General features: G+C 43.1%; 2 protein-coding genes across 6 annotated transcripts; both read right to left on the bottom strand.

Annotated features, from left to right (window-relative positions):
- Positions 1-201: 201 nt before the first annotated feature.
- Positions 202-10,869, bottom strand: LOC118392529 (high-affinity choline transporter 1-like). Its single transcript, XM_035784572.2, has 9 exons — positions 10,605-10,869; positions 4,739-4,922; positions 4,495-4,608; positions 4,177-4,332; positions 3,591-3,739; positions 3,071-3,214; positions 2,643-2,796; positions 2,297-2,514; positions 202-2,173 (listed from the first exon to the last, which is right to left on the bottom strand). The coding sequence occupies exons 2-9, from the start codon at positions 4,920-4,922 to the stop codon at positions 1,607-1,609; spliced, it is 1,686 nt and encodes a 561-aa protein (XP_035640465.1). The 5' UTR covers positions 10,605-10,869; the 3' UTR covers positions 202-1,606.
- A 2,146-nt stretch (positions 10,870-13,015) lies between these two features.
- LOC118392599 (integrator complex subunit 13-like) lies at positions 13,016-25,637 on the bottom strand. Of its 5 annotated transcripts, none has more exons than XM_052460620.1 (17): positions 25,558-25,637; positions 24,578-24,826; positions 24,342-24,416; positions 23,856-24,058; positions 20,100-20,180; positions 19,785-19,875; positions 19,397-19,525; positions 17,677-17,761; positions 17,444-17,535; positions 17,121-17,220; positions 16,816-16,994; positions 15,936-16,103; positions 15,619-15,773; positions 15,124-15,354; positions 14,141-14,274; positions 13,745-13,880; positions 13,016-13,307 (listed from the first exon to the last, which is right to left on the bottom strand). In XM_052460620.1, the coding sequence occupies exons 2-17, from the start codon at positions 24,800-24,802 to the stop codon at positions 13,271-13,273; spliced, it is 2,121 nt and encodes a 706-aa protein (XP_052316580.1). In that variant the 5' UTR covers positions 24,803-24,826; positions 25,558-25,637; the 3' UTR covers positions 13,016-13,270. The 5 variants fall into 5 exon arrangements, with proteins under 5 accessions (XP_052316580.1, XP_052316579.1, XP_052316578.1 ...); XM_052460619.1 differs by lacking the exon at positions 25,558-25,637 and adding an exon at positions 25,224-25,550; XM_052460618.1 differs by lacking the exon at positions 25,558-25,637 and adding an exon at positions 25,360-25,550 and having other exon boundaries at positions 17,121-17,210; positions 17,443-17,535.
- Between the last annotated feature and the right edge of the window lie 162 nt (positions 25,638-25,799).

Genomic DNA, 25,799 nt, shown 5'->3' with positions numbered 1-25,799 from the left:
AGGATAGCTAACTGGGCTAACCCCACTGTGTATATGATATCATAGACACTCAGGATCCAGAATGTGCACACAAAGAATTTCCATTGAAAATGCTACTTAGTCCAGAACCAAGTTAATGTGTGTCTGGGAGACAAACTCTTAAAGTGACAGTTCACCGTTTTACCTTGTTTTTCCACCTAACTAGGGTGGTGTCATTCATGCTTGATCACTCGTTATTTAGCTTGTATTTTTATTTATTTCTAAACAAACAGACTTTGAAGGATATTCATACAAATGTACCATAAACATGAAGATGACAAACAAGTAACAAGAAAAGGAAACAGTATTTTCCACAAACTACATTTCTTTGAAAAGGTAACATTGTTTATTGAATTAACCTCTCTTGGGTATGGGACAGTATTTTCACCTCCGGATGAAAAGCGTGCCCAAAGTAAACTGCCTGTTACTCAGGCACAGAAGCTAGGATTTGCATATAATGGGTATATTTGGATAGAAAACACTCTACAGTTTCTAAAAATGTTAAAATACTGTCTGTGAGTATAACAGAACTGATATGGCAGGCAAAACCCCAAGGACAAACCATCCAGGGAATAAAAAAAATTGAGGTCATTGGATTTTTCCAGTTGTTTTCTATGGGAACCTAGCTGCAGTTCTTATGGCTTCCACTAGATGTCAACAGTCTTTAGAAATTGTTCAATGTTTTTCTTTTGAAAAGTTAAGAAGTAGTCACTCCAGGTGGACTCTACTGTTTTGGTGCGTGTGAACTGGAGCACGCTTCACGTTGTTTTTATCAGGTATTAGAAACAGTTTATTCTGTCTTAAATTTGATTGATTATTTAAATTTTAGGGTACCTGAGGTTGGATTAGGAACATTGTTTGAAATGTTTGGACCAAGTTTACAGGTAACTTATTAGATACTTTGTAGGCATGTTGGGCGAGTTGAAACCGGTGTATTTCTGAATCAAACGCGGCAAATACATTGACATTTTTGGGACATAAAGAAGGACATTATCAAACAAAAGGACTATTTGTGATGTTTCTGGGACATTTTGGAGTGCCAACAGAAGAATATTTTCAAAGGTAAGGCATTAATTATATCGCTATTTCTGACTTTTGTGGCGTACCTGCCTGGTTGAAATATGATTTTCATGTGTTTGGTGCAGGTCTACAATTTTGTTTCTGGTGTCCTTTGACAGCTCTTTGGTCTTGGCCATAGTAGAGTTTGGAGTGTGACTGTTTGAGGTTGTGGACAGGTGTCTTTTATACTGATAACAAGTTCAAACAGGTGCCATTAATACAGGTAACGAGTGGAGGACAGAGGAGGCTCTTAAAGAAGAAGTTACAGGTCTGTGAGAGCCAGAAATCTTGCTTGTTTGTAGGTGACCAAATACTTATTTTCCACCATAATTTGCAAATTAATTCATAAAAAATCCTACAATGTGATTTTCTGGATTTCTTTTCTCATTTTGTCTGTCATAGTTGAAGTGTACCTATGCTGAAAATGACAGGCCTCTCTCATCTTTTTAAGTGGGAGAACTTGCACAATTGGTGGCTGACTAAATACTTTTTTGCCCCACTGTAACTATCTACATGATGGAACCCCAAGTCATTGTAAAGACCTCATATCTTCTGTGCTCGCATGAGGAGATGGGTCCATCTGCCTTGTGTTCAGTCCAATCTTCTCAGTCAGATCCTTAGCTACCATATCCTTCATCAAAATCCTCCTTTTTTGACCAAGTCCATATACATCCCAGTTGTCAGGCAGTAGCCCTTTAAGGAAAAGGCAGGCTGCGAAACGTGACACAACCAGGATGGTGGCCAGAGAGACCAACATGATGCCGGTGCGGAATGGGAAGACATGCAGCAGACACCCGTCCTCGTGTAGGCTGTCCCAGGGAAGGGGCATGAGTCCAGGCACACCAAGCAGGGGCTCTCCCACTAGTAGCCGCAGCAGTAGCCCTACCACAAGGCCTGCCAAGGCACCATACCCATTGACCTTCCCAGGTAGAAAGAGGATGCAGATCAACTGTGCACACACTACCGTGTACATCACATCTCCACTGAGAATCCAGAAGACATACACAGAGGAGGTCGTCATGGCCAAGCCCGCCCCCATGAAACCAAACAGTAGGATGGACACCTTTACAACCCGTAGAATTTGTTTCTCAGAGGCCTAAAATGAAGAAGAAAAATCAATCGCAGTGCCCTCAGTAAATTTGTGGGAAACATTTACAAATAGATAGTTACATAGAATAAACTAAGATTTTTGTAAGTAGATTCTCCAACTTTCTCTCACCCTTTTGCTGAAAATGTTTTTGTAGATGTTTCTGGCAAAAAGGGACGCAGAAGACAGCAGGGCCGAGTCAATAGATGACATCACGGCAGCAGCAATGGCGCCGATTCCGGCAAGAGAGACGAAAGGTGGACACAGGTAGCGCAGGGAGATGGGCAGAATCATACCCGCCTTGCCCTGCTCGTAGGGAGTAGGTAGACCAAAACTGGTCTGGTTCCAATCTAAGTGAGGGAGGGCAAAAAAACAAGCTTATGAGATTTACAGAACTCCCAGTGATTGACATTAGTGGGACAGAGTCGGCTCCTCCCATGAAGCCTACTCCTCCATTTTGATGAACACACTGCTGTACCTGTGGATGCTGCCACAGCACCAATGAGAAGAGGTGGTATGGCGAGGATGAAGCAGAAGACAGAGGCAGCATAGCAAGTGAACTGAGCCTGAGCCACAGTGGCTGTGGCCAGGACTCTCTGGTAGAAGGCCTGGTAACAGATTCCACCTAGAGTCTGAGAGAGCGAGACATTGAAATGGACCATAAAAATGTTAATATCCAAAAAGTGATAGGATCTAAATGAGAAAACAACCAGCACAGAAAATAGAAAGGTCACACAATACAATGAAAATTATAGGGTCTTCGTTTGGGAGACATTTAGATATAGATCTATACAACAGATGGTCTGTGATGTGGAATCAACTAGATATTAGACCATGTTTGAGGTCTGAACACCTCTGACAAACTGTGAAATTGGAGTGAAATGTGACTTTTTAAGTTGACATTACCACCAGTAGCAGGTCATCCAGCCAGCGCCCTGCATCTGCCACCTTCAGCCTGCCGGTCCATGGCTCCTGATACAGTTTTGTCACCGCTGTGACTGTAATGTCTGTTGAGGCGGGGCTCATCAGTATGAAGGGCACACAGAACCACTGGAAGGGAAAAAACAAAAACACAAAATCCCTAAAAGGAAAAAAAACTAAACCACAAATCCATTGAAAGGGAAGAAAAAAAGAAGTTGAAGCAATTCCCATACAGAAACTCTGACACGTAAATAAAGTGAATCTTGGCGTGTATATATACAGTAGACCACACACGTGCCTCACTCACTATAACACATTGACCCTAGAACCAATAGTTATTCCGCTGTCCCCATAGCAGGAACCTTTGAAGAACACTTTTTGGTTCCAGGTAGAACCCTTTTGGGTTAAATGTTGAACCCTTTCCATAAAGGGTTCCCCTATGGGGACAGACAAAGAACCCTTTTGAAACATATTTTTCTAAGAGTGCAGGACAAAGTTTTATCACCAGGCTGAGGAACATGAAGATGAGCTGGATGACATCAGTGTAGGCCACCGAGTACAGCCCTCCCAGTAATGTGTAGAGAACTGCCACGGCAGCAGACAGGGCCACAGCCAAGGGTGATGGGATATCCATGATCACACTCACCGTTCCCCCTAGAGCAAAGCATTGTACAGATTGTTCACACATTCTAGCTAGCGTAGTAGCTTGCAAGCTTCTGTGTGTAGCCTATAGCCATCAACATCCCTGAGATCTAGTGTCATGATGTTGCTAGAAGGCCTCAACCATTCACACAATGTATAACTTACAGACATGCCATGCAGGTTCATGCACTCATTCATGCATCAGGGAGTTGGCCAACATCAGCAACTAATAATGTAAGAGTTTAGACTCATTCTCATGCTTCCAGATAATATGGTGGTGGAAAACAATTGCGTATTCTTCAATAAATGACATCAAAGAATCACTCAGAGAAATCTAAGCTATAGAGACAGTTTTTCCACGTGACATAACCAGGTAAACGTGGCTCTAGTCCTGGCACGTGCTAAAAGGTGCTGTGATGGCTATTTTGCTGAAAGAACAACTGACTTACCTAATGCAGCGAGCACACAGGCTATCCAGAAGATGTCAGCAAGGAGTGATGGGACAAAGAGAATAGCAGTTAACGTGTTTCCATACTTCTCCTGGAACGGATCCATTATGGTGACGTAATTCTTCTCTCGGACCGGTTTCACAAAGAACAACGCACCTGCAGTGACAAATCCATTTACTGTGAATTATTTACCTTACACCACATGGTTGCCATATGTTTGATGCCATTCCATTCGCTCCATTCCAGTCATTATTATGAGCCATCCTCCACTCAGCAGCCTCCGCAGCCCAAGTGTTATGATAACATAACCATACATACCTACAACCAGGCTAAGGACGAAGCCTATTGGTGCGATGGCCCAAGCCAGGCCTCTTTTAGGGTCGTAGACCACCTCAGCATTGCCTAAGATGAAACCTCCTCCCACCCATGTAGCTGTAGAGAGTGGGTGGTCACACAGAACAACCACTAAACATTGAAAAACACGAAAGTACTTTGAAAGAGACTCAATGACTTTCAAATCTGGGTGATCTTATGTTACAAGTTAGTTAGGTTGACAACACACCTGTGGTAGTGAAGATGCTGACCCAGATGTTGAGGTTCCGCCCTCCAACCATGGCAACCTCACTAAGGTTTCCAGTGCACTTCCTCTCCTCGCGTTTGGACTTCCTGGACGCCCAGACGCCTGTTGCGAGGACGATGAGGTAGAACACACCGATTGACAGCAGGCCGGGCCAGTTAAGCGCCATCTTCAGGGAGGAGAGGGAATTTCTATAAGATACATGAATATTGACGACAGACCATCGAGACTTAGGCCAATGTCACACAGAGATGGACGAAAACGTAAACTCAGCAAAAAAAGAAACATCCAACTTAACATGTGTAAGTATTTCTGTGAATATAAGATTCAACAGCTGAGACATAAACTGAACAAGTTCCACAGACATGTGACTAACAGAAATGGAATAATGTGTCCCTGAACAAAGGGGGGGTCAAAATCAGAAGTAACAGTCAGTATCTGGTGTGGCCACCTGCTGCATTAAGTACTGCAGTGCATCTCCTCCTCATGGATTGCACCAGATTTGCCAGTTCTTGCTGTGAGATGTTACCCCACTCTTCCACCAAGGCACCTACAAGTTCCCAGACATTTCTGGGGGGGGGGGAATGGCCCTAGTCTTCACCCTCCAATCCAACAGGTCCTAGACATGCTCAATGGGATTGAGATCCGGGCTCTTCGCTGGCCATGGCAGAACACTGAAATTCCTGTCTTGCAGGAAATCACGCACAGAACGAGCAGTATGGCTGATGGCATTGTCATGCTGGAGGATCATGTCAGGATGAGCCTGCAGGAAGGGTACCACATGAGGAAGGAGGATGCCTTCCCTGTAATGCACAGCATTGAGATTGCCTGCAATGACAACAAGCTCAGTCCAGACCATGACGGACCCTCCTCCTCCAAATCGATCCTGCTCCAGAGTACAGGCCTTGGTGTAACGCTCATTCCTTTGACGATAAACATGAATCCGACCATCACCCCTGGTGAGACAAAACCGCTACTCGTCAGTGAAGAGCACTTTTTGCCAGTCCTGTCTGGTCCAGCGATGGTGGGTTTGTGCCAATAGGCGACGTTGTTGCCGGTGATGTCTGATGAGGACCTGCCTTACAACAGGCCTACAAGCCCTCAGTCCAGCCTCTCTCAATCTATTGCGGACAGTCTGAGCACTGATGGAGGGATTATGCGTTCCTGGTGTAAGTCAGGGAGTTGTTGTTGCCATCCTGTACCTGTCCCGCAGGTGTGATGTTCGGATGTACCGATCCTGTGCAGGTGTTGTTACACGTGGTCTGCCACTGCGAGGGCGATCAGCTCTCCCTGTAGCGCTGTCTTAGACTTCTCACAGTACGGAAATTGCAATTTATTGCTCTGGCCACATCTGCAATCCTCATTCCTCCTTGCAGCATGCCTAAGGCACGTTCACGCAGATGAGCAGGGACCCTGGGCATCTTTCTTAAGGTGTTTTTCAGAGTCAGTAGAAAGGCCTCTTTAGTGTCCTAAGTTTTCATAACTGTGACCTTAATTGCCTACCGTCTGTAAGATGTTAGTGTCTTAATGACCCTTCCACAGGTGCATGTTCATCAATTGTTTATGGTTCATTGAACAAGCATGGGAAACAGTGTTTATACCCTTTACAATGAAGATCTGTGAATTTATTTGTATTTTTACAAATTATCTTTGAAAGACAGGGTCCTGAAAAAGGGACGTTTCTTTTTTTGCTGAGTTTACATAGTTTTGTCCACTTTGTCCATCAAAAGTTCAACTAATTCATACTATTGTTGGATCCTGTATTTTACATTATAGCCATTACCATATATATGATTGAATATTATCTGCTGTTGCCTTGTGTGGATGTATGTATGTGTTATGCAACCTAGCTGATTTGAAACATTGTTAAAAGTATCAGGGCCATGGGCCTTTCTCATGATGGAAAAATACAGAGTAGCATGAAGATGAACTGTTCAAATTAGTTGGGAGGGGGGAACATTCAGAGCGGGGTGTTGCGAGAACAAGCGGTCTTTTGTTAGATAACAGGAGCCAGGTGCAAGATAACGGTATGGAGCATGAGAGCCTGGATGTTCTTCATAAGCAAGTTACATCAACAGATGCGCCAGGAGCAGGGACCCATCTTTCAGTTTTTGCAGCCATTTTAGTGTTGTGCGGCTGCTGCTGCATTCCATGTATTCGCTCACTCACTACTAGAGTTATATCTAAGGCCATTGACCCAGCAAGCCCTTCCCAGATGTTTCCCCTTTTAGGGGATGGGGAACCCGAGTATGAAGAGGGGGATCCAGTTGCTTTTATTGATTAAGCTTCTCCATTGTATGTCGTGCCTCTTCTGAGATGGGAAGAGGGGGCATTGCGGCCTTTGTGGGCCATTCCATATAGACTGACCTAGTTTAGGCTGTTTTCCTTTTTGGGTTATGTTTTTGTTTTTGCTTGGAGTAATGTATCTGCACTATATCACATCTCGTAGGAGATGTGAAGAGAGGGAATCACAAAACTTTTCCTTCTGGGAAAAGTTTTCTTTTTGTGTCTGGATCTAGTTAGGTTGTGTCACGTCTCTGGGGAGACGTGAAGAGAGGGATTTGTAAGGATAATATGAAATTCTAGCTTGATGCATGCCTGGCAATATATTAGCCTTATTAATAATGAAGCTGTTATAAACACTCTGGCTTACTACTGAGCACTGATAACAGTATCTCGTGACAAACACCAGCTGCATTGATACACCTGACCTTGAGAAACAGGAACGAACAAGCACACACACCCAATCCTCCCTTTTAGCTGAACAATGTGAGACAGAGACAAACACACACACATAATCTCCTTCTTAGCTAAACATTGTGTGACTGAGAACGGCACTACGAGACTCAGAGGAATGACGGACGGCCCAACCCCAACAGGACCAATCCGAGAAGACAGCACCCCAACCCGGGCCAACCAGAAGACCAGGACTTCCAGACTCAACCTACTTTCTGTACTGTACATAACATGCTTGCAAACTGTTATCGGGGCTTCTTTCTGCTGGTTCCTTGTGAGCCAAATGAATGAGCCCGTATACGTTGTACCAGATATCTTTACTCTGAATAAACTGTCGCTTGTCATGCAATAGACCACCTTGTCCGAATCGATCCTTGACCGACTCGCCCTATCTACATATCCCATTATCAACACTTTTTACGTACATCTAATGATAATTTGCATAATGTCTAGCAAAACTCTGGTTGCCTCTTGATACAAACTGTTAAATCGCTCAGAGGCTGTCTACTATAAATGGCCAATATCCACCAGCAAGCAATGCTTCACCTAACCACGCTAGCTTCGCCCTGAGTAGCTTGCCATGTGGGTGCTAGCAAGCCAACAACATGATAGGTACTGCTGGGTATCGACAGCCAATCCAGTAGGGGCTGGAAGCTATTCTAAGCTTTAATTGGTTGTGCAATATTGGCAATAATTGACATATATCAAGCTTTCCCCAATTTAAATCCTTCACTGTTCAGGATCTGTTCAGCGAGCTTCTCTTGCCTTGCTAACTTACTTCCTTACGCTGAAAATGAATGGGCTCCGTAACTTTGTCGGAGGCATCTCTTGCTAGTGGACATGCCCGGTAAGTGACGGATCACTTCAGTTTATTATTTCCAAAGAAATGTAGCTTGTGGTATCAAACAACATTCACACAGGTAGGGAACTTATCAATAGCCAATCCAGCCCGTTGTTCAAGCTCGCGAGACCTTCCCTCCCCGGATTGGTTAATCACAGTGGTTTTGTTCTGTGGTTTTCATAAAGTTCAGCCTAACTTTTGCCTCTTTCTGTTCACCAGAAGTAGTTTGCCTCACTCATTTAACCCAGGTGCTTTGCTGAGAAAAATGTACGGCCATTGTGGTATGAGTCAGATTTTCCCGTGTAGTTTAAACACACTCAAGACAGTCAAAGAATCAAGTAAAAACATCCAAAACTTTATTTGGTCTTGTCAGACCTTTCAGAAAGAAGAAATGCAAGAACATTTGATTTAAAGAACTCTATATTTAAGTACTATTTGTTAAACATATTTTCTTTCTCACAAACAAGCATTTTCTGTTGGAGCTCATTTTTGAGTGTCTGTGTCAGAGATCTGCTGCCCTCACACTGAGAATCTTGGGGAAGCTCCTTTTCACCCAAACATAATTATAAAAGTGCAACCAGAACCAGTCAAAACAAAATACATCAGAAATTTGTTTATTTTGGACCTGTGAAATTATCTATACACATGAAAGCCTCTGGGTCAATATGACCCACAACATCATGTTTGTACACAAAATCTACAGACATTCTACAACACATCAGTGTGTCCACATTTTGAGTTAGGTTCATGACGCTAAACGAGGACAAGGTATTTAATTTCATGGAGATAAAGAGAGGTTAACTAGTATTTTAGGGGTCAAGTTGATCAGCAACATAATAGGAGGGTTAACAGAAGGTGTTTCCCTCCTTTGAAAAATACTCCTCCTGCAATTTGTCACAATTTGTCACATATAGTGGACAACCTCTGACAATGTCTCCCTGTGTCTTTTCCTCCCATTGGAAATGACTTATTTCTGGTTGTTTAATTTCTCAAAGTAATGTCCATTATAAACGTGCTGTTAGGGTGAACTCCAATCTAATTTGCATAACACCAGCATTTAGAACAATAGAGAAAGGAGTCCACTCCACAGGAGTCTTTTCCACATGGAATATATGGGAGAAATTAACGTAAAACCCAAATAAGGGTAAAGCTAGGAGGGATTTGTGTTCAGAGATGTTGCCATAGATTTTCATCTTCACCTTAGCCCAATAACTCACCAAGGCAACCAGTAAAGAGAGCGCAGATATGCATTCAGTCAGTCAGTCGGTTTCATTAACATGCTGACTCACACACACACACACACACACACACGCATCCCATACTAAAAAAATCTCTTTACAAAGGCATTACACTGGAACCACATACTAGAGGTGGATGGAAATATGTGAATGGTCTTGCACATAAGAAAATGGTAATGTATTTACTGTATAATTACAAAATAGTTATGCTGGAGGTCAAATCAAAGTTTATTTGTCACGGGCGCCGAATACAACCTTACAGTGAAATGCTTACTTACAGGCTTTAACCAATAGTGCAAAAAAAGGTAATAGGTGAGCAATAGGTAAGTAAAGAAATAAAACAACAGTAAAAAGACAGGCTATATACAGTAACGAGGCTATAAAAGTAGTGCGGCTATATACAGACACCGGTTAGTCAAGCTGATTGAGTCAGAACTAGGAAACTCGGAAATGTCAAACTTGGAAACTAGTTGTAGAAAGATGATACTTTTCAAGTGTGAAATTTGGGTATCAGAATCAACCAATAGGAAGCTCTACGCAAACAACTTACGTTAATTTTAACTCCGAGGTTCCCGAGATTCTGACTTGTCATAAATGTAGCATTACACTTAATTACTACACACAAAAAAAAGTTATATCATTCTGCATTCAAATTCATTGTTTCATATATGGAAACTGAGATAATACTATTGTTATGTAAATAAACGGATCTTGTACAGTTCTGTAATATGTCTTCGCAATATTTTCGTAAGACCAGACAGTACAGTACACCCTTCAAATGTTATTATATTTCTAAATGTCAGTCAATTATGCAAGTACAGTATAACATTTTAATATAAATTGTCATATTTTAATGTTCCAATATTCAATAGATACTGTATCACATATTTAATTGGTTTTATATACTTTGTAGTATTTCTCTTCAAGTTCAGTAGACACTTCTTTGATTGGTATGTCAATGCTGAAACATGTGTACTCCCAAGTACGATCAATATGGCAAAACAAATATAAGATGCTAAGAACTGTTTAAACTTACCTCGATGTGCAATTTCCTTGATCCTCTCAGAGGAAAAACCTAAATGTACTTTGAGAACATCTTCTAACTCCTCCCTCTAGTCCTAAGAGTTTATTAGTGTAGTGAATATAACAAGTTAATAATTGATCAATACAGTACACTCGTGGACTAAACTAAAAAAACAATTGTAGTAAAAATATGTTGACCACACTGTGAAAAATATATTTGTGGAATTTATGATTTACTGATATTTTAGCTTTGCACTACTACACTTGCGCTGTATTCTGTCATCGTCAGTTACATCCCTTATAAGGAATCATTATGGTCTGGGATTCCAGTGCGCCAATTTCCTCATGTTAATCATTAAACTGCCTGGCCCATATCCATATCCTGCTGAGACATGGTGGCCCCCAATACAAGTTAGTTCAGGTGTGACCCCACAGCATAAACCCAAACCCAGCGGGACCAAGTGGTCACTTTGTCAAGGGTCAGCTTGCAACTCAAGCCAAACATTCTTTCACTGCAGGGAAACTGGGTCAATTAAAATCTAAGCTAAGTAATGCTCTGTTACTCAACTCCATATGTAAAGAAAAAGGCAAAAGGGAAATGTTGAGACTTTGAGCAACAATTGACCACTGTTGTCCTGTTGCGTGACCACATTCTTTCACAGTGGAGAGCTGAATAAAGGACAGGGCAACTAAAGCCTAGCGGCATTGAGAAACCCAGTGATAGTTTATTTTTTCAAAAGTCTCTCATTGATGTCACCCCCTGGGTTTGTCAACATCCCCTTCTCTATCCATCACAACTGTAAGAGGGGGATGAAACAGGACATGGCTGAATAATAGGGGTGGATGGGGCTGCTTTTTGAGGTGGCTGTATCTTGTGCATGTTGCTACAGGGTTTTGTCTACATAAATGAGCTGACAGGTGCATTTCATATGTAGACTACATAACTTGAGTTACAGTTATAATGTAAGGCTATTTTATATATGATAGTAAAGTGGAACCCTGAACATATAAAACTATAGAAAGCAATGTGTTCAGCCAGCCTTGAATGTGTCAGAATCCTTTGGAGGGTCCCTGCCTGGTAGCATTTCTGGTTTTATCGTAACCAGGCAGTCTAGTAATTGGACACATAATGACATGGTATGACACCAATGTGGAGGACAACTTGAAGGATCATGTTCAACTGCGCCACAGGGTGGAGCCTCTCCTGGACAAGCTGTCCCACTTCTCCAATGCTGTCCCTGGCACCTGGATCCACTATTGTGTCTTGATACAACTTCACCCTATGACAGGTGGGGGGCGATGGTGTCGAGGGACGGTGCCCTGTGGGTCAGGTCTGGTGCATGTGGGAGGAAATGAGTTCAGAGGCCAGACAGAGTAGCCCTGCGTTCAGCCAGGCAATGCTCCCAGAGTTCCCCATCAGCAAGGTAGGCCCTGTGAGCTTCATACGTGACTGTTTTTCCAGCCCAACTACTGCCACAACTATAGCCTCTAGTCCCACTCTTTCCACCAGTACTCGATATCCCACTTCTGTCAACACCGTCCCAGCCTTGGATCCCATTGGTGTATCAGTGCGACAGACAGACCCCTATCATTGGATGGCCAGTGTGTTGACAGCTCTGCTAGTGGTCTGCTGCCTCTTTCTGGCAGTCACCCATACATTTACAGTTTTCTATTTCTGGGAAGCTGTGTGAGGGTAAGGACTCTTGCGATTTGGCCCTCAGAGGGGGTTGTCCCAGGTCACACCATGGATCTGAGGACAATAAGGCCAAGGATGCCCCCCCTGTTCCAACCAGAAGTACCCCCACCTCCCCCCGAGGTTGTGGCTTAATGCCTCACCAGCCAGTGGAGAGCATCTCTCTCCCACATCTCTCCAGGGAAGACTACCTTATCAAAGAGCAGTGTATTTTACCCACATCCACAATACCAGTTCCTACCCCAATACCCACATAAGACCATGGGAACACAGATCCCAAGAAGAAAAGCATACAAACAAATGAATCCATTCTTGGAAGTGAGGTTGTGACATGTTCATACACACACTACTCATGCCACTACGAGGGTTGTTGAGACAAATGTGTTACACAACCGTTTTGGAAGGCAAAGTATTAATGGATCTTAGGAGGGCAATTATGAATGTGCCTTTTATACTGGAACTGTATTGCTGTGATAATCTACACACATTTGTACTTCTATGTACCAAAACGTACAATAAAGCATAAATTGTTGTTTTTCATTTCATTGAGGAATCTTAAAGTAGAATTAAGATGCAATATCCATCATAACTGGATTTTACTATACTTCAGACAAAAACCTTCCAAACTGACAAAACTGCATTTTGTTATATATGAGACTTGATGCCAACCATTCGCGGTCACAGTACCATTAACCAAACCATGAGAAATGTAGAACGGCACAGAAAGAAAATACTGCCTGTTGACAACTTTATTGCTTCACACAATATGTGAGCCTATCCATACAAACGTGGGTAGAAAACGAACAAAAATCACTCTAAAAATTACAAAGTCTGACTGCTACCCATTAATCTATGCCTGGTATGGACAGAGTAGGGGAGGACAGTCCATACACCTCAGATTGACATGATCTCTGGTCCAAGCTCATATTCCTGCTGTGGTAAGGTGTTCGGTGGAGTGGGTGCATTCTGTACAGAGACAGGTCACATCATCTGGTGGCTTTCCCATTCTCGTGGAGGTCCATTCTGTTAACAGTAGAAGAAAAGTCAACTAATTATTTATCATAAGCCCGTCTACTCCATAACAGGCACTGGACAATCATATTTCAGTCAAGAAAACAAACTACAACATCTCTATCAAACATTATAAACGGAGTGGTTCGAGCCCTGAATGCTGATTGGCTGACAGAAGTGGTACATCAGACTGTATACCACAGGTATGACAAAACATGTATTTTTACAGCTGTAATTACTTTGGTAACCAGTTTATAGTAGCAATAAGGCACCTCTAGGGTTTGTGGTATATGGCCAATATACCGGGGCTGTATCCAGGCACTTCGCGTTGCATTGTGCATAAGAACAGCCCGTAGCCATAGTATATTGGCCATATAACACACCTCCTTTCGGCCTTATTGCTTAATTAGAACTAGGAGAATGGTTATATACAGTACATTATCACACACCCATTCTCATCTTTAAGGTGCTGGTATAACTCTGCCTTGTTGTTCACAGAGCTGATCCTTCCGGCAAACTCCTGGTGTTTCCTGGAGTTGGCCACAGTGATTCTGTTAGTCCACATGGTGAGCAGGGACACCGGACCTACATTGTAACCACAGGGCGAAAACACACACAGAGACAGAAAGATCAGTGAAAAGGAACAATACTGGTAATGGCACACCTTAATGTATGGTCTCTGAATAAAAAAGGTAATTAATGCAGTGATGAAACAAAAAACAAATAATAGAATACTACTCATTGCAATGATAACCATGAACATGGCATTCAACAAATATGCCAGTTCACACCATGGATCTGAGGACAATAAGGTCAAGGCCAACCAGAAGGGGGAGGGCATGCACCTTTGGCTTTTTCAGGTAGTTGGATCTCTTCCAGACGGGGCTTCTTGTTGAGAGGCTCTGGCGAGTCAGGAGAATCCTTTATGACCTCCGACTCCCCCTGCTCCTCCTTTCCACGCTCTAGTGCCCCCTTCAGCCTGGTGGATTAATCAAATTTTATTTGTCACATGCGCCGAATACAGCAGGTGTAGAACTTACTGAAACGCTTACTTACAAGCCCTTAAACCAACAATGCTTTAAGAAGTAAAAAAGTGTTAAGTAAAAAATAGTAAAAAAAAAAAAAAAAGTAACGAATAATTAAACAGCAGCAGTAAAATACAGAGGTACAGAGTCAATGTGCGGGGGCACCGATTAGTCAAGGTAATTGAGGTAATATGTACATGCAGGTAGAGTTCAAGTGACTATGCATTGACTATAAACGGAGAGTAGCAGCAGCGTAAAAGAGGGTTCTGGGTCGCCCTTTGATTAGCTGTTCAGGAGTCTTATGGCTTGGGGGTAGAATGCAACACAGTATGACAGTGACGAGGAGAATACCAGGGTAAAATACTAAACTGGTATATACTGTACCAGTCAAAAGTTTGGACAACAAACAAGTGCTCAGCATATGTGGGAACTCCTTCAAGAAAATCACTCCTGGTGAAGCTGGTTGAGAGAATGCCAAGAGTGTGCAAAGCTGTCATCAAGGCAAAGGGTGGCTTGGGGTGATTTGTTTAACACTTTTGGTTACTACATAATTCCATATGTGTTATTTCAGTGTTGATGTCTTCACTACTTTTCTACAATGTAGGAAATAGGAAAAAATAAAGAAAAACCCTTGAATGAGTAGGTGTGTCCAAACCTTTGACTGGTACTGTATATATAATTTAAAAAATATATTTTTCAGACAGGATTTTTTCAGAATCACAGAGTTGATTGGATACAGGTCTGTTGTTTAAAACAGTAGGTCAGGCTTAGGTCAAACAAAATGTGTGTTGTGTCACTCTGACCTCTCTGACTCCTGCCAACTCTTGTCCTCTGAATCCTTGTTGATGCTCTTCTCTGCCTTGTCCTCCTTGTCCTCCCTCTTCCTCCCCCGTTTCTTCCTCTCCTCCTCCTCGGGGGGTTTGCTGCGGCAGGCGATGATGCAGTCCAGAACCCTCTGGTGTCGCTCACTGCCAGCTACGTGGGTCTTCACCAGAGTCTCCAGCTCGTTCCACATGATGCGGTATTGCTCATCCCTAAAGCCCGGAGGAGACATTAACCAGTCAGGACAGGAGACCAGGCACACACACTGAACTTATATATGGTTCCCACCTCCAAACACTCAGGGAGCGACACAGTTACACTTTCAGACTCTCTCCCCAATTCACTCTCTTCCGCACACATCCTTAACCTACAAACACAGACACATACACACACACACCCTGTTTCCAACCCCTAAACACTCAGGGAGTGACAATAAGTCACAACATCAGTCTCTCTCTCACACAGAGACAGACTACCTTTTAGGGCCCTTTCCCCTGGAGCCCACAGTGGAGATGGGAAGAGGGTCGTTCTTCCTCTCCATATCCACCAGGTTGTAAACAGTCTTCTGGCAGGTCAGCAAGTCCTCCTCACTCAGACTCTCCTTCACTATGAGGTTAGCCAGCGGAACCACCTGGATCACACACACAATTAACACATACACAGTCTCACACATACAATGAACACACAAGTCACACAAAATTACACAGACTGTAAAAAAAAAAAAAAAAAAAAAACGAGTGATATGAGGTGAGCAATTGTGAAGTATGTGAAAGAAGGCTGTTGTCCTGCTCACCGCCTGCATGTTGAAGATGGTGGTCTGGGAGATGATCATTGGCCAATAGCGAGTATAACGCTCCAGCTGGGCTTTGGCCCTCTCCGCCGGGGACTTCCCACTAGCCTCAGTGTCTGGGGACTCTGGGACAGGAGTCAGGCGGTTCTCCCTCATGAACTCGCCAAAGTCCTGCGGCAGACACCCCAAAGATACTGGTATAAAACTTTTGGTCCCACTTTAGAATAAGTGTATTTTATAACTACCAGTGTTAACATGGTAGTTACATAGACACAGGGTAAATATAGGACATTGCAGGTACACATTGTTACATAACACAGTACACAGCTGTTACACCAATTCATTGTTTGTGTTTTCACGTTGACATTTTATATGCATTAGATTTGTAAACAAACTCCAATTAGTTGTGACTAAACCTCTGCCCCTTACAGTGATGTGGTAGTCAGTTACTATGGTGTAGAGGAGGAAGGAGTGGGAGGGGCTTACAGTAATGTGGTAGTCAGTCACTATGGGGTAGAGGAGGAAGGGGTGGGAGGGGCTTACAGTAATGTGGCAGTCAGTTACTATGGTGTAGAGGAGGAAGGGGTGGGAGGGGCTTACAGTAATGTGGTAGTCAGTCACTATGGGGTAGAGGAGGAAGGGGCTTACAGTAATGTGGTAGTCAGTCACTATGGGGTAGAGGAGGAAGGGGCTAGTCAGTCACTATGGGGTAGAGGAGGAAGGAGCTTACAGTAATGTGGTAGTCAGTCACTATGGGGTAGAGGAGGAAGGAGCTTACAGTAATGTGGTAGTCAGTCACTATGGGGTAGAGGAGGAAGGAGCTTACAGTAATGTGGTAGTCAGTCACTATGGGGTAGAGGAGGAAGGGGTGGGAGGGGCTTACAGTGATGCGGTAGTCAGTCACCCGGCCCCCGCAGCCCTCGCTAATGGAGGGAGGGTCCTCCAGGGTGGAGCGGGTGCTATTGAGCACGTGCAGGAAGATCTCCCCGCCGTGGCTGCTCAGCATGTGGCTGATGACCTTTGACCCAGACTTCCTGGGCTGCTCCAGCAGCACTGAGCGACCTGCAATGCAATCAATCACCATCTGTATTTCAACTACATTTGTTTGTATTTTCTGTATGCAAGTAGTATTAACATTTAGGGTAGGGGTAGAGGCAAGGGGTCAGGGGCAAAAATATCCAGGCTCACCGTTCAGCAAGAAGTTGGTCAAACACGATGAGGGTCGGCTGTTGACGTCCGTAGGCGAGATCCGATAGGCTCCAGTGCAGTAGTGCAGTTCTGAGCCACCAGTTCACACACAGACACACACGCAAGAAAGATGGGAAATATCCAGATAAGCCAAAGGAGAATATTACAACAGAAAATGCCCTTGGGATTTTGATGTGTCGATATCAAGGACCTCTTCTTTTATCTTTATAATTTCAAACGCCACTCAAGCCCCACCTCTACCGAGACTTTTCATTGAGTTAGCCCGACAACAAATAAGTTTCCCAGGGTTCATGGTGCCTACCTACACTGTTGGTGCGAGGAGTGCACCACTTAAGAGTAACCGTCTCCTTAAGTCCACTGTCTCGACTCGTACTACCAGCCATGTGCAGGTCGCCTGAACAACAGAAAAAGAGGAGAGATGAAAGGGAGAAACTGAATGTTTACTGAAGTGGTTTTATGGCCAAGCCACTAAAAGCCACAATAATTTAGTGGCCAAAACAATAGATTATTTTATTATTATTTCTTAAAACCTCACCACTTTTGAAGAACTCAAGATGGGCGTCCCTGTGATGCAGGAGCTCTACGTCGTAATTGGCCGACGTGTTGGCATGCTGCTCCTCCTTCACACCCAAAGGAGACGGAGAAGACCAAAAAAAAAAAAGAGACATCAGCGAGGTATAATATAATAATATAATAATATATAATAATAATATAAATATATGCCATTTAGCAGACGCTTTTATCCAAAGCGACTTACAGTCATGTGTGCATACATTCTACGTATGGGTGGTCCCGGGAATCGAACCCACTACCCTGGCGTTACAAGCGCCATGCTCTACCAACTGAGCTACAGAAGGACCAGGTATCCTTTTCATTGACATTGTAGTCATTTGGCAGACGCTCTTATCCAGAGCGACTTGCAGTAGTGAGTGCCTATCCACTGCTGTCAAGATAAACAAACACTGCTGCTTTCATGTTAACAACAAGGGTTCAAGAAGTACCAGCAAATGAATAAACCACTGATTTTTGCATCGTCTCTCTCTTTTGTTCTCTCTTCCGTTCTTCCTATAAGGTGATTCCAGTGATGTGAAGATTGACAGCTGTGGTTGTTGCAGTCTAAAGTTTAAGGGTCTGACGTGTAATTCAGTGAAAAGGGCTGTACATGTTTTCTAACCCAGATGAATAACATGGGACTACATGGAGGACAAAAACATTTGGGGCTAAAGTTAGGAGATAGGCGTCTACCTGCCTATCATGGCTAAGGACTAAATGACTTACTATTCAAATGAGAGAAAGAGAGAGAGGAAAGAGAGAGGGAAAGGAAAGGAGGGACAGAGGGTGGTCTGATACCAATACGTACTACTCAACACAGCACAAAGGACCACAACAAGACACTACAAGGAGGGACTGCGACCAATCAACTCTGAGGTAGAGAAGGCACCAACAAGGAGTCATACAGGACATGAGGCCGGGGGAGGGGAGGGCAAACTACAGGGCACGTAATGCGTACATTCTCATCCACCAAACATGCTAACACTCTCAACACTGATTGGCTGCTGGAATGTCAAGTGGACAATCTGCGGCCAATCAAAAGTGAGAGCTGTTGAGCGTCCGATGGATGGACAAAACCAATCCACACAGCCTTGCGTTCTGCGGTCCCTCTTGGTGTGTGTTTAAGAGTACTGACCTGCTCGCAAACATTTAATGTGGGCTAGCAAAACAGAAAATACAGCATGAAAACAGCAGCGGTTCCAAGAGTCATTTCAACATGATGATGAACAAAAAGAACAGTGTGTAAAATCATAGTGCACAATGGCTGACGGGGAAGAAGAACAAAGTTTGGGACATTTTGGGGCCGAGGATGTGGTGGGGGTATGGCAAGGTTAGGGTATCAGAAGGTTGAGGCGAGTGAAGCGATAGGTGCATTGGGTGGAAGGGCCAATAGAAAATGTGTAATGTGTTGGTTTGTGGATGCAGAGAAAATAAGTGGGCGGGTCAGGATAGGTCATTTTGCAGACGGGACGTCGCCCTTTTCAAACATTCGTCCAGCCATCAAAAATAGCCCACCTTATACCTTAAATAACTAATCTAACATCCGTCATGACATGAAGGAGGCAGGAAAATAGTCAACTCAAGACTGCTGGGACACAGCCCTGAAGGAAGTAATGGGTGGGAGTCAGTGAAAAGGGTGAAAGGTTATAGATGGGGCTGGTGAAGGACTGAACCTTGGGAGAGCTAGAGGACAGAAGACGTACCTTCATTGGGATGTTGGTGATGGTGGTGGAGGCAAGGTCAAAGTGCTGCTGCACTAGAATGTTGAGTTTGGTGGCCAGGTGCCTCCCTGCCCGCACACTGTGAACCTCGCTGGTCAGCAGAGAGGAGACCTGTCGGTACAGAGGAGGACTATGTAGGACTTTAACTAACAAAGTAGCATGCCATCTTTTATTGTATGGCATCTCTATAGAACTTTAACTACAGCATGTGGAAATGAGCACACGTTTACAGGATACTAACAGTATACTTTATCTACATTAGATTAAGTATGCGTTGATATGACAGTGTGTTTGGAGCGATGTTATACATATCTAGATTAACCTTTAGACTAGGTGAATTTAATGCAACCCTGAGCAGGTTTAAACCTACCTCTTTCTTTGGCCGGTCTGAGACCAGGGTGTCCTCTCCTTGAGGGAAGATGTGGACGAGCACCAGCTCACACTGCTGGATAGACATCAGTCTGAAACACAGAGACACATTGGAATGCATTGGAAAGATTCAGGACACTTCTTTAGGATCCTCTCGAAACCCTTCTAAGATGTCCAATGAAATTAACCCAGTCTAACAAATCTCCTCCTCTAAATCCATTTGAATTCTCCCATCAAAAATCTGACTTCTAAAGTTCATATTTATCCCCTCTAAAGAGTGTAAAAACAGTGTTATTCTCATCTCAATATCTCATACCTGTCTGAGCCTGCTGCCATCTTGTTTTGCTCTAGAATGGTCTCTTGCACACAATCCTCCAGCATTCGCACATGGGTGTCACTGTAACAGACAGAAACACACAATACCCCCATTAGAATTTCCATGGATGCCTTCAAAGATGGGCATTACTTCAGTATCTACAGGTTCTCAATTAATAACTAGGTTTAACAGATTCAATAGATCATCTATTTTGGTACGGTCCTTTTGGTGGCTCACTTTTGGAGTCCAGGAGTGGTTGTTAAGTCATAATGTCTGTGTTCAGAGGAACCTACAAACAGCACTGTTAGTGGATCTGAAAAACCACCATCAATCAATGGGAAATATGAGTATTTATTTTAAGGGAAATCTTGGCACAAACAGAGAGGTTCAATACATTCGTAAGTCTTCACAGTAAAATAGAAGAATGTATTGCAATAAGGAAATATTCAAACTGTAGTGTACTGGGAAAGATGGGTTAGTCTGTGGACATCGGAGGGTTGGAATTAAGATTGCGGTGGTTAATTCGTCGGGGCATGGACTCTACAAGCTATCGCAAGCATTCCACAGGGATGGTGGCCCATGACTCCAATGCTTCCCACAGTTGTGTCAAATTGGCTGGATGTGCTTTGAGTGGTGGACCATTCTTGATATACACGGGAAACTGTTGAGCGTGGAAAACCCAGCAGCATTGCAGTTCTTGACACTCAAACCGGTTCACCTGGCACCAATTATCACATCCCGTTCAAAGGAACAAATATTGTGTCTTGCCCATTTACCCTCTGAATGACACACACACAATCCATGTCTCAATTGTCTCAAGGATTAAAAATCCTCCTTCACCCTGCCTCCTCCCTTTCATCTATACCAGGGCTCCACAACCCTGTTCCTGTAGAGCTGCCCTCCTGTGTGTTTTTCTTCCAACCCCAGTTGTAACTGACCCGATTCATCTTATCAACGAGCTAATTATGAGAATCAGGTATGCTAGATTAGGGTTGGAGAGAATTTACAGGACCGTAGCTCTCCAGGAACAGTGTTGGAGAGCCCTGATCTACAGTAATTCAAGTAGATTTAAACAAGTGACATCAATAAGGCATCATAGCTTTCACCTGATCAGTCTATGTCAGGGTTCCCCAACTGGGAATTTGGCCCCAGAAATTATATTAACAAAAAAATAAGTTTTTTTTTTTTATTGTTGGACATAAGACTGTAAAAAGACCAGCAAATCAGCTCCAAGCGATTTTAATTTCAGAAATCTGTTCCAAAGTATTATCACACATATTAGAAATGTGTAATTGTATACAAATGTCAGCAAGGTTTGAAGTGATTAGGTTTTAGTCTTCCATTTGGGCTTCTTGTGGTCAATGAGCAGTCTAGTTTATTTTATTTTTTTTACCTTTATTTAACTAGGCAAGTCAGTTAAGAACAAATTCTTATTTTCAATGACGGCCTAGGAACAGTGGGTTAACTGCCTGTTCAGGGGCAATACATTATTTATAATTATGTTCCGTCCCCCTGAACATTCACTCATGAAAAAAATGTTTTTTATTTATTTATTTATTTTTAATTCAGCCTGCAGCTGAATCCAGTTGATGATCCCTGGTCTATGTAAAGTACACTCAGTGTATATATAGAATTGTAATGTTTTCCACAGGTCCTACAACTAGGGGAGAGGGGGGTAGTGGAATAAAATATATATATATATACATACAGTACCGGTCTAAAGTTTGGACACACCTACTCATTCAAGAGTATGAAATAACACATATGGAATTATGTAGTGAGCAAAAAAGTGTTACATCAAAATGTATTTTATATTTTTCAAAGTAGCCACCCTTTGCCTTGATGACAACTTTGCACACTCTTAGCATTCTCTCAACCAGCTTCAAGAGGTACTCACCTGGAATGCATTTCAACTAACAGGTGTGCCATATTAAGTTCATTTGTGGATTTTTTTTCCTTCTTAATATGTTTGGTAGGGGTGGTATACAGAAGATAGCCCTATTTGGTAAAGCCCTATTTGGTAAAGCCCATATTATGGGAAGAACAGCTCAAATAAACAAAGAGAAATGACAGTCCATCATTACTTTAAGACATAAACCAGCAGCATACCACCCTGCATCCTACTGCTGGCTTGCTTCTAAAGCTAAGCAGGGTTGGTCCTGGATGGGAGACCAGATGTTGCTGGAAGTGGTGTTGGAGTGCCAGTAGGAGGCCCCCTTTCCTCTGGTCTAAAAAAATATCCCAATGCCCCAGGGCAGTGATTGGGGACAATGCCCTGTGAAGGGCGCCATCTTTCGGATGGGATGTTAAACAGGTGTCCTGACTCTCTGTGGTCACTAAAGATCCCATGGCACTTATTGTAAGAGTAAGGGTGCTAACCCCAGTGTCCTGGCAAAATTTCCAATCTGGCCTTCATACCATCACAGTCACCGCATCATCCCCAGTTTACATTTAGCTCATTCATCCCTCTCCCCTGTAACTATTCACCAGGTTGTTGCTGTAAATGAGAATGTGTTCTCAGTCAACTTACCTGGTTAACTAAAAAAGGTCAGTCAATCTGGAAAATTTGGACGTTTTTTCTTTGAAACTTATAGAGTTTCTTCAAATACAGTCACAAAAACTATCATGGAACTGGCTCTCATGAGGACTGCCACAGGAAAGGAAGACCCAGAGTTGCCTCCGTTGCAGAGGAGAAGTTCATTCGAGTTACCAGCCTCAGAAATTGCAGCCCAAATAAATGCTTCACAAAGTTCAAGTAACAGACACATCTCAACATCAACGGTTCAGAGGATACTGTGTGAATCAGGCCTTCATGTTCAAATTGCTGCAGAGAAACCACTAGTAAAGGACACCAATAAGAAGCAGAGACTTGCTTGGGCCAAGAAACACGAGCAATGGACATAGACTGGTGGAAATGTGTCCTTAGATCAGGAGTCCAAATTGGAGATTTTTGGTTCCAACCGCCATGTCTTTGTGAGACGCGGTGTGGGTGAATTTATAATCTCTGCATGTGTATTTCCCACCGTAAAACATGGAGGAGGTGTTATGGTGCTTTTCTGGTGACACTGTCTGTGATTTATTTAGAATTCAAGGAACACTTAACCAGCATGGTTACCACAGCATTCTGCAGCGATACGCCATCCCATCTGGTTTGCGCTTAGTGGGACTATCATTTGTTTTTCAACAGGACAATGACCCAACACACCTCCAGGCTGTGTAAGGGATAATTGACCAAGAAGAAGAGTGATGGAGTGCTGCATCAGATGACCTGGCACTCCACAATCACCCAACCTCAACACAATTGAGATGATTTGGACCACAGAGTGAAAGAAACACAGCTAACAAGTGCTCAGCAAATGTGGGGATTCCAAGACTGTTGGAAAAGCATTCCAGGTAATTGTTGGTTGAGAGAATGCCAAGAGTGTGCAAAGCTGTCATCAAGGCAAAGTGTGGCTACTTTGAAGAATCTCAAATATATTTTGATTTGTTGAACACTTTTTTTGGTTACTACATGATTCCATGTGTTATTTTTTAGTTTGGATGTCTTCACTATTATTCTACAATGTAGAAAATAGTAAAAATAAAGAAAAACCTGTGAACGAGTAAGTGTGTGGATTTGGGGATTTGAAATTATACAAGTAATGTTATTTGATAGTTCCAAATATTTCTGTTAATTTCATAGCTGATCTATCCCCTAAAAAAAATGTATTATAATAAATAAACAAACAATTATTTACTAATTATGTTCATGTTTACCTCTTGGCATTTGTGAGGCAGATAATGCGCCCCCTGTTGGCCACCCTGTCAGCAGTGTCCATGAGGGTGGTGCGTGCCTCGTGCTGGTACTCAGTGATCTTACACAGTGACTCCACCGCTGCCACCAGGCCGTGCAGGACGCTGCAACACTCAGGGTCCTCCTGCGGGTTAGGTGGACCCACAGCTGCCAGAGCAGACATGAGCTATCACATGTATACAAAGGGAAGCAGGTCAAGTCAACAATACATTACAACAAAACCTCTATCTGGACAGGATTGGTTAACCTCAAATTGAGACAATGAGATCGGTAGTAGTGTAGTGAGTATTGCCATAAAATAAATAAAGGTGAAATAAAACATTTAAAAAATAACAAAAAGCTGTAGACCTTCAACAATAGATTGCTTAGAACCATAGAATTAGTGCTGTACAAAATTGCTGCCCTGTTGATAAATAAGCATCCATCTCACGAAGATGGAAATAAAGTACCTCATGAGTGCTTTGGTCCTCTTGCCTCCAGCTGTTCAGAATGTGGAACTCTGAATCACTCACAATGTAGTTGATCTGAAACATAACCACTGAAGCAATATAATGTGCTGTGCCCAACTCGGAATATGAATAAACAGACGAGTTGGCCGACGCAGACAGACTATACTTTGTTCTGACCTGGGCTAAAACAGACTAGACCACCAGGCAACGCCAGGCTATGGGATGGAGGGACTTACCAGTTTCTTGAGGGGGTAAACGTCGTAGAGGATGCGGCAGTACTCCATGGAGCACTCCACAGCACAGGTCCACAGGGACTTGGACACTGGGGCCAGCGGGATCATGCCCTGGCCACGGCTCTTGGTCAGCACGTCACACTCCACCTGCTGCCGACTGGACTCTGCCATATAAGGGCAGTGGTCGACCACGAAGGCCGTCTTGTGGGAGACTGAGAACATCTTCATCTCTGGTTCAGCCCTGTGTGAGTTCTGCAGAGGTGATAGGAGATATTTAGTCTGATGCTAAGAAACCATCTCTTCTCAAATTAGATGAAAAGAGCAAGGCACCAGTAACGTTAGCTCGCTGCAGCCTACGTACTGACACCAATTTACATTGCTAATATATACAGTAGCTCACTAGGCTGAACGAGAAACATGCCCTATGACAATGTCCTTTAGCTATAGATTTAGCTAGCTAACGTAAATTGGCTAAAATAAGTTACCCTGGATAACGGTCGTTAGCTAGCTTGCTTACTTACTTAACTTGGCTAGCTAGATTTAATTACACGCGTTAGCTAGGTAGCTAGTTTCCAGACCGATTTTTAAAAAACTTAATTGCTACGTTAGCTAGCTAGCTAAGTAGTGGGCGAGCCGTCTGCAGAAGTACCTGGGACTGATGAGACTGAGGCGCGTCGATTTGCCAACGTTAAACCAAGCTAATTTTAGTTTATTTTGCTAGTCAGATTAGCTATCAAACATAGTTATCTTACAAATGAGTCTAAAATAAAGTCATGTTTTCACACCATATAGCACCCGTATTGTATGGTTCCTTTCCACCAGTGAAAATACGGATTGTAGTTGTACAACTAAGTTAATAGCTATCTATGTGGGTAATAAAAAAAAAACGACATAATGCTGGAGCAAAAATAAATAAATCAGAGGCGGCTGTAGATGTTATTGATGGAACTATGTCCGTCGTGTAAGGATGGTCCGTGTCTTACTTCAACATCTTTTCATGGTTCCTGTCTTCTTTGCTTAGATAAATTGAGCAGGGTTCCCCAAGTGGAGGCCCGCGGACCAAATTTGGTTTTATTTGGCCCCCCAAGTTTTCTGAATATTCATTGTTGGACATAAAAGGCTGTAAAACACCAGGAAAATAGCTCCAATTGATTTTATTCTGGAAATATGTCCCCAAGTATTCCCACTCATATGTTTTTAATTTAACTAGGCTAGTCAGTTAAGA

The sequence above is a fragment of the Oncorhynchus keta genome, chromosome 13 (genome assembly GCF_023373465.1).
Source record: "Oncorhynchus keta strain PuntledgeMale-10-30-2019 chromosome 13, Oket_V2, whole genome shotgun sequence".
In the NCBI taxonomy this organism is placed as follows: domain Eukaryota; kingdom Metazoa; phylum Chordata; class Actinopteri; order Salmoniformes; family Salmonidae; genus Oncorhynchus; species Oncorhynchus keta.
This window is presented reverse-complemented; position numbering and strand designations above follow the sequence as displayed.

Bases quoted from the DNA above. Each gene is read 5' to 3' on its own strand.
- LOC118392529 (XM_035784572.2), bottom strand. From the start codon at position 4,922: ATGGCGCTTAACTGGCCCGGCCTGCTGTCAATCGGTGTGTTCTACCTC. The intron at 4,609-4,738 runs GTGTGTTGTCAA...CACTCTCTACAG, and splicing joins CAGCATCTTCACTACCACAG to CTACATGGGTGGGAGGAGGT. The intron at 2,174-2,296 runs GTGAGAGAAAGT...TCTTCATTTTAG, and splicing joins AAAACATTTTCAGCAAAAGG to GCCTCTGAGAAACAAATTCT.
- LOC118392599 (XM_052460617.1), bottom strand. The intron at 17,221-17,443 runs GGTAGGCACCAT...TGTGTGTGAACT, and splicing joins CTCCTCGCACCAACAGTGTA to GGTGGCTCAGAACTGCACTA. The intron at 14,275-15,123 runs GTCAGAGTGACA...TTAATCCACCAG, and splicing joins AGTTGGCAGGAGTCAGAGAG to GCTGAAGGGGGCACTAGAGC.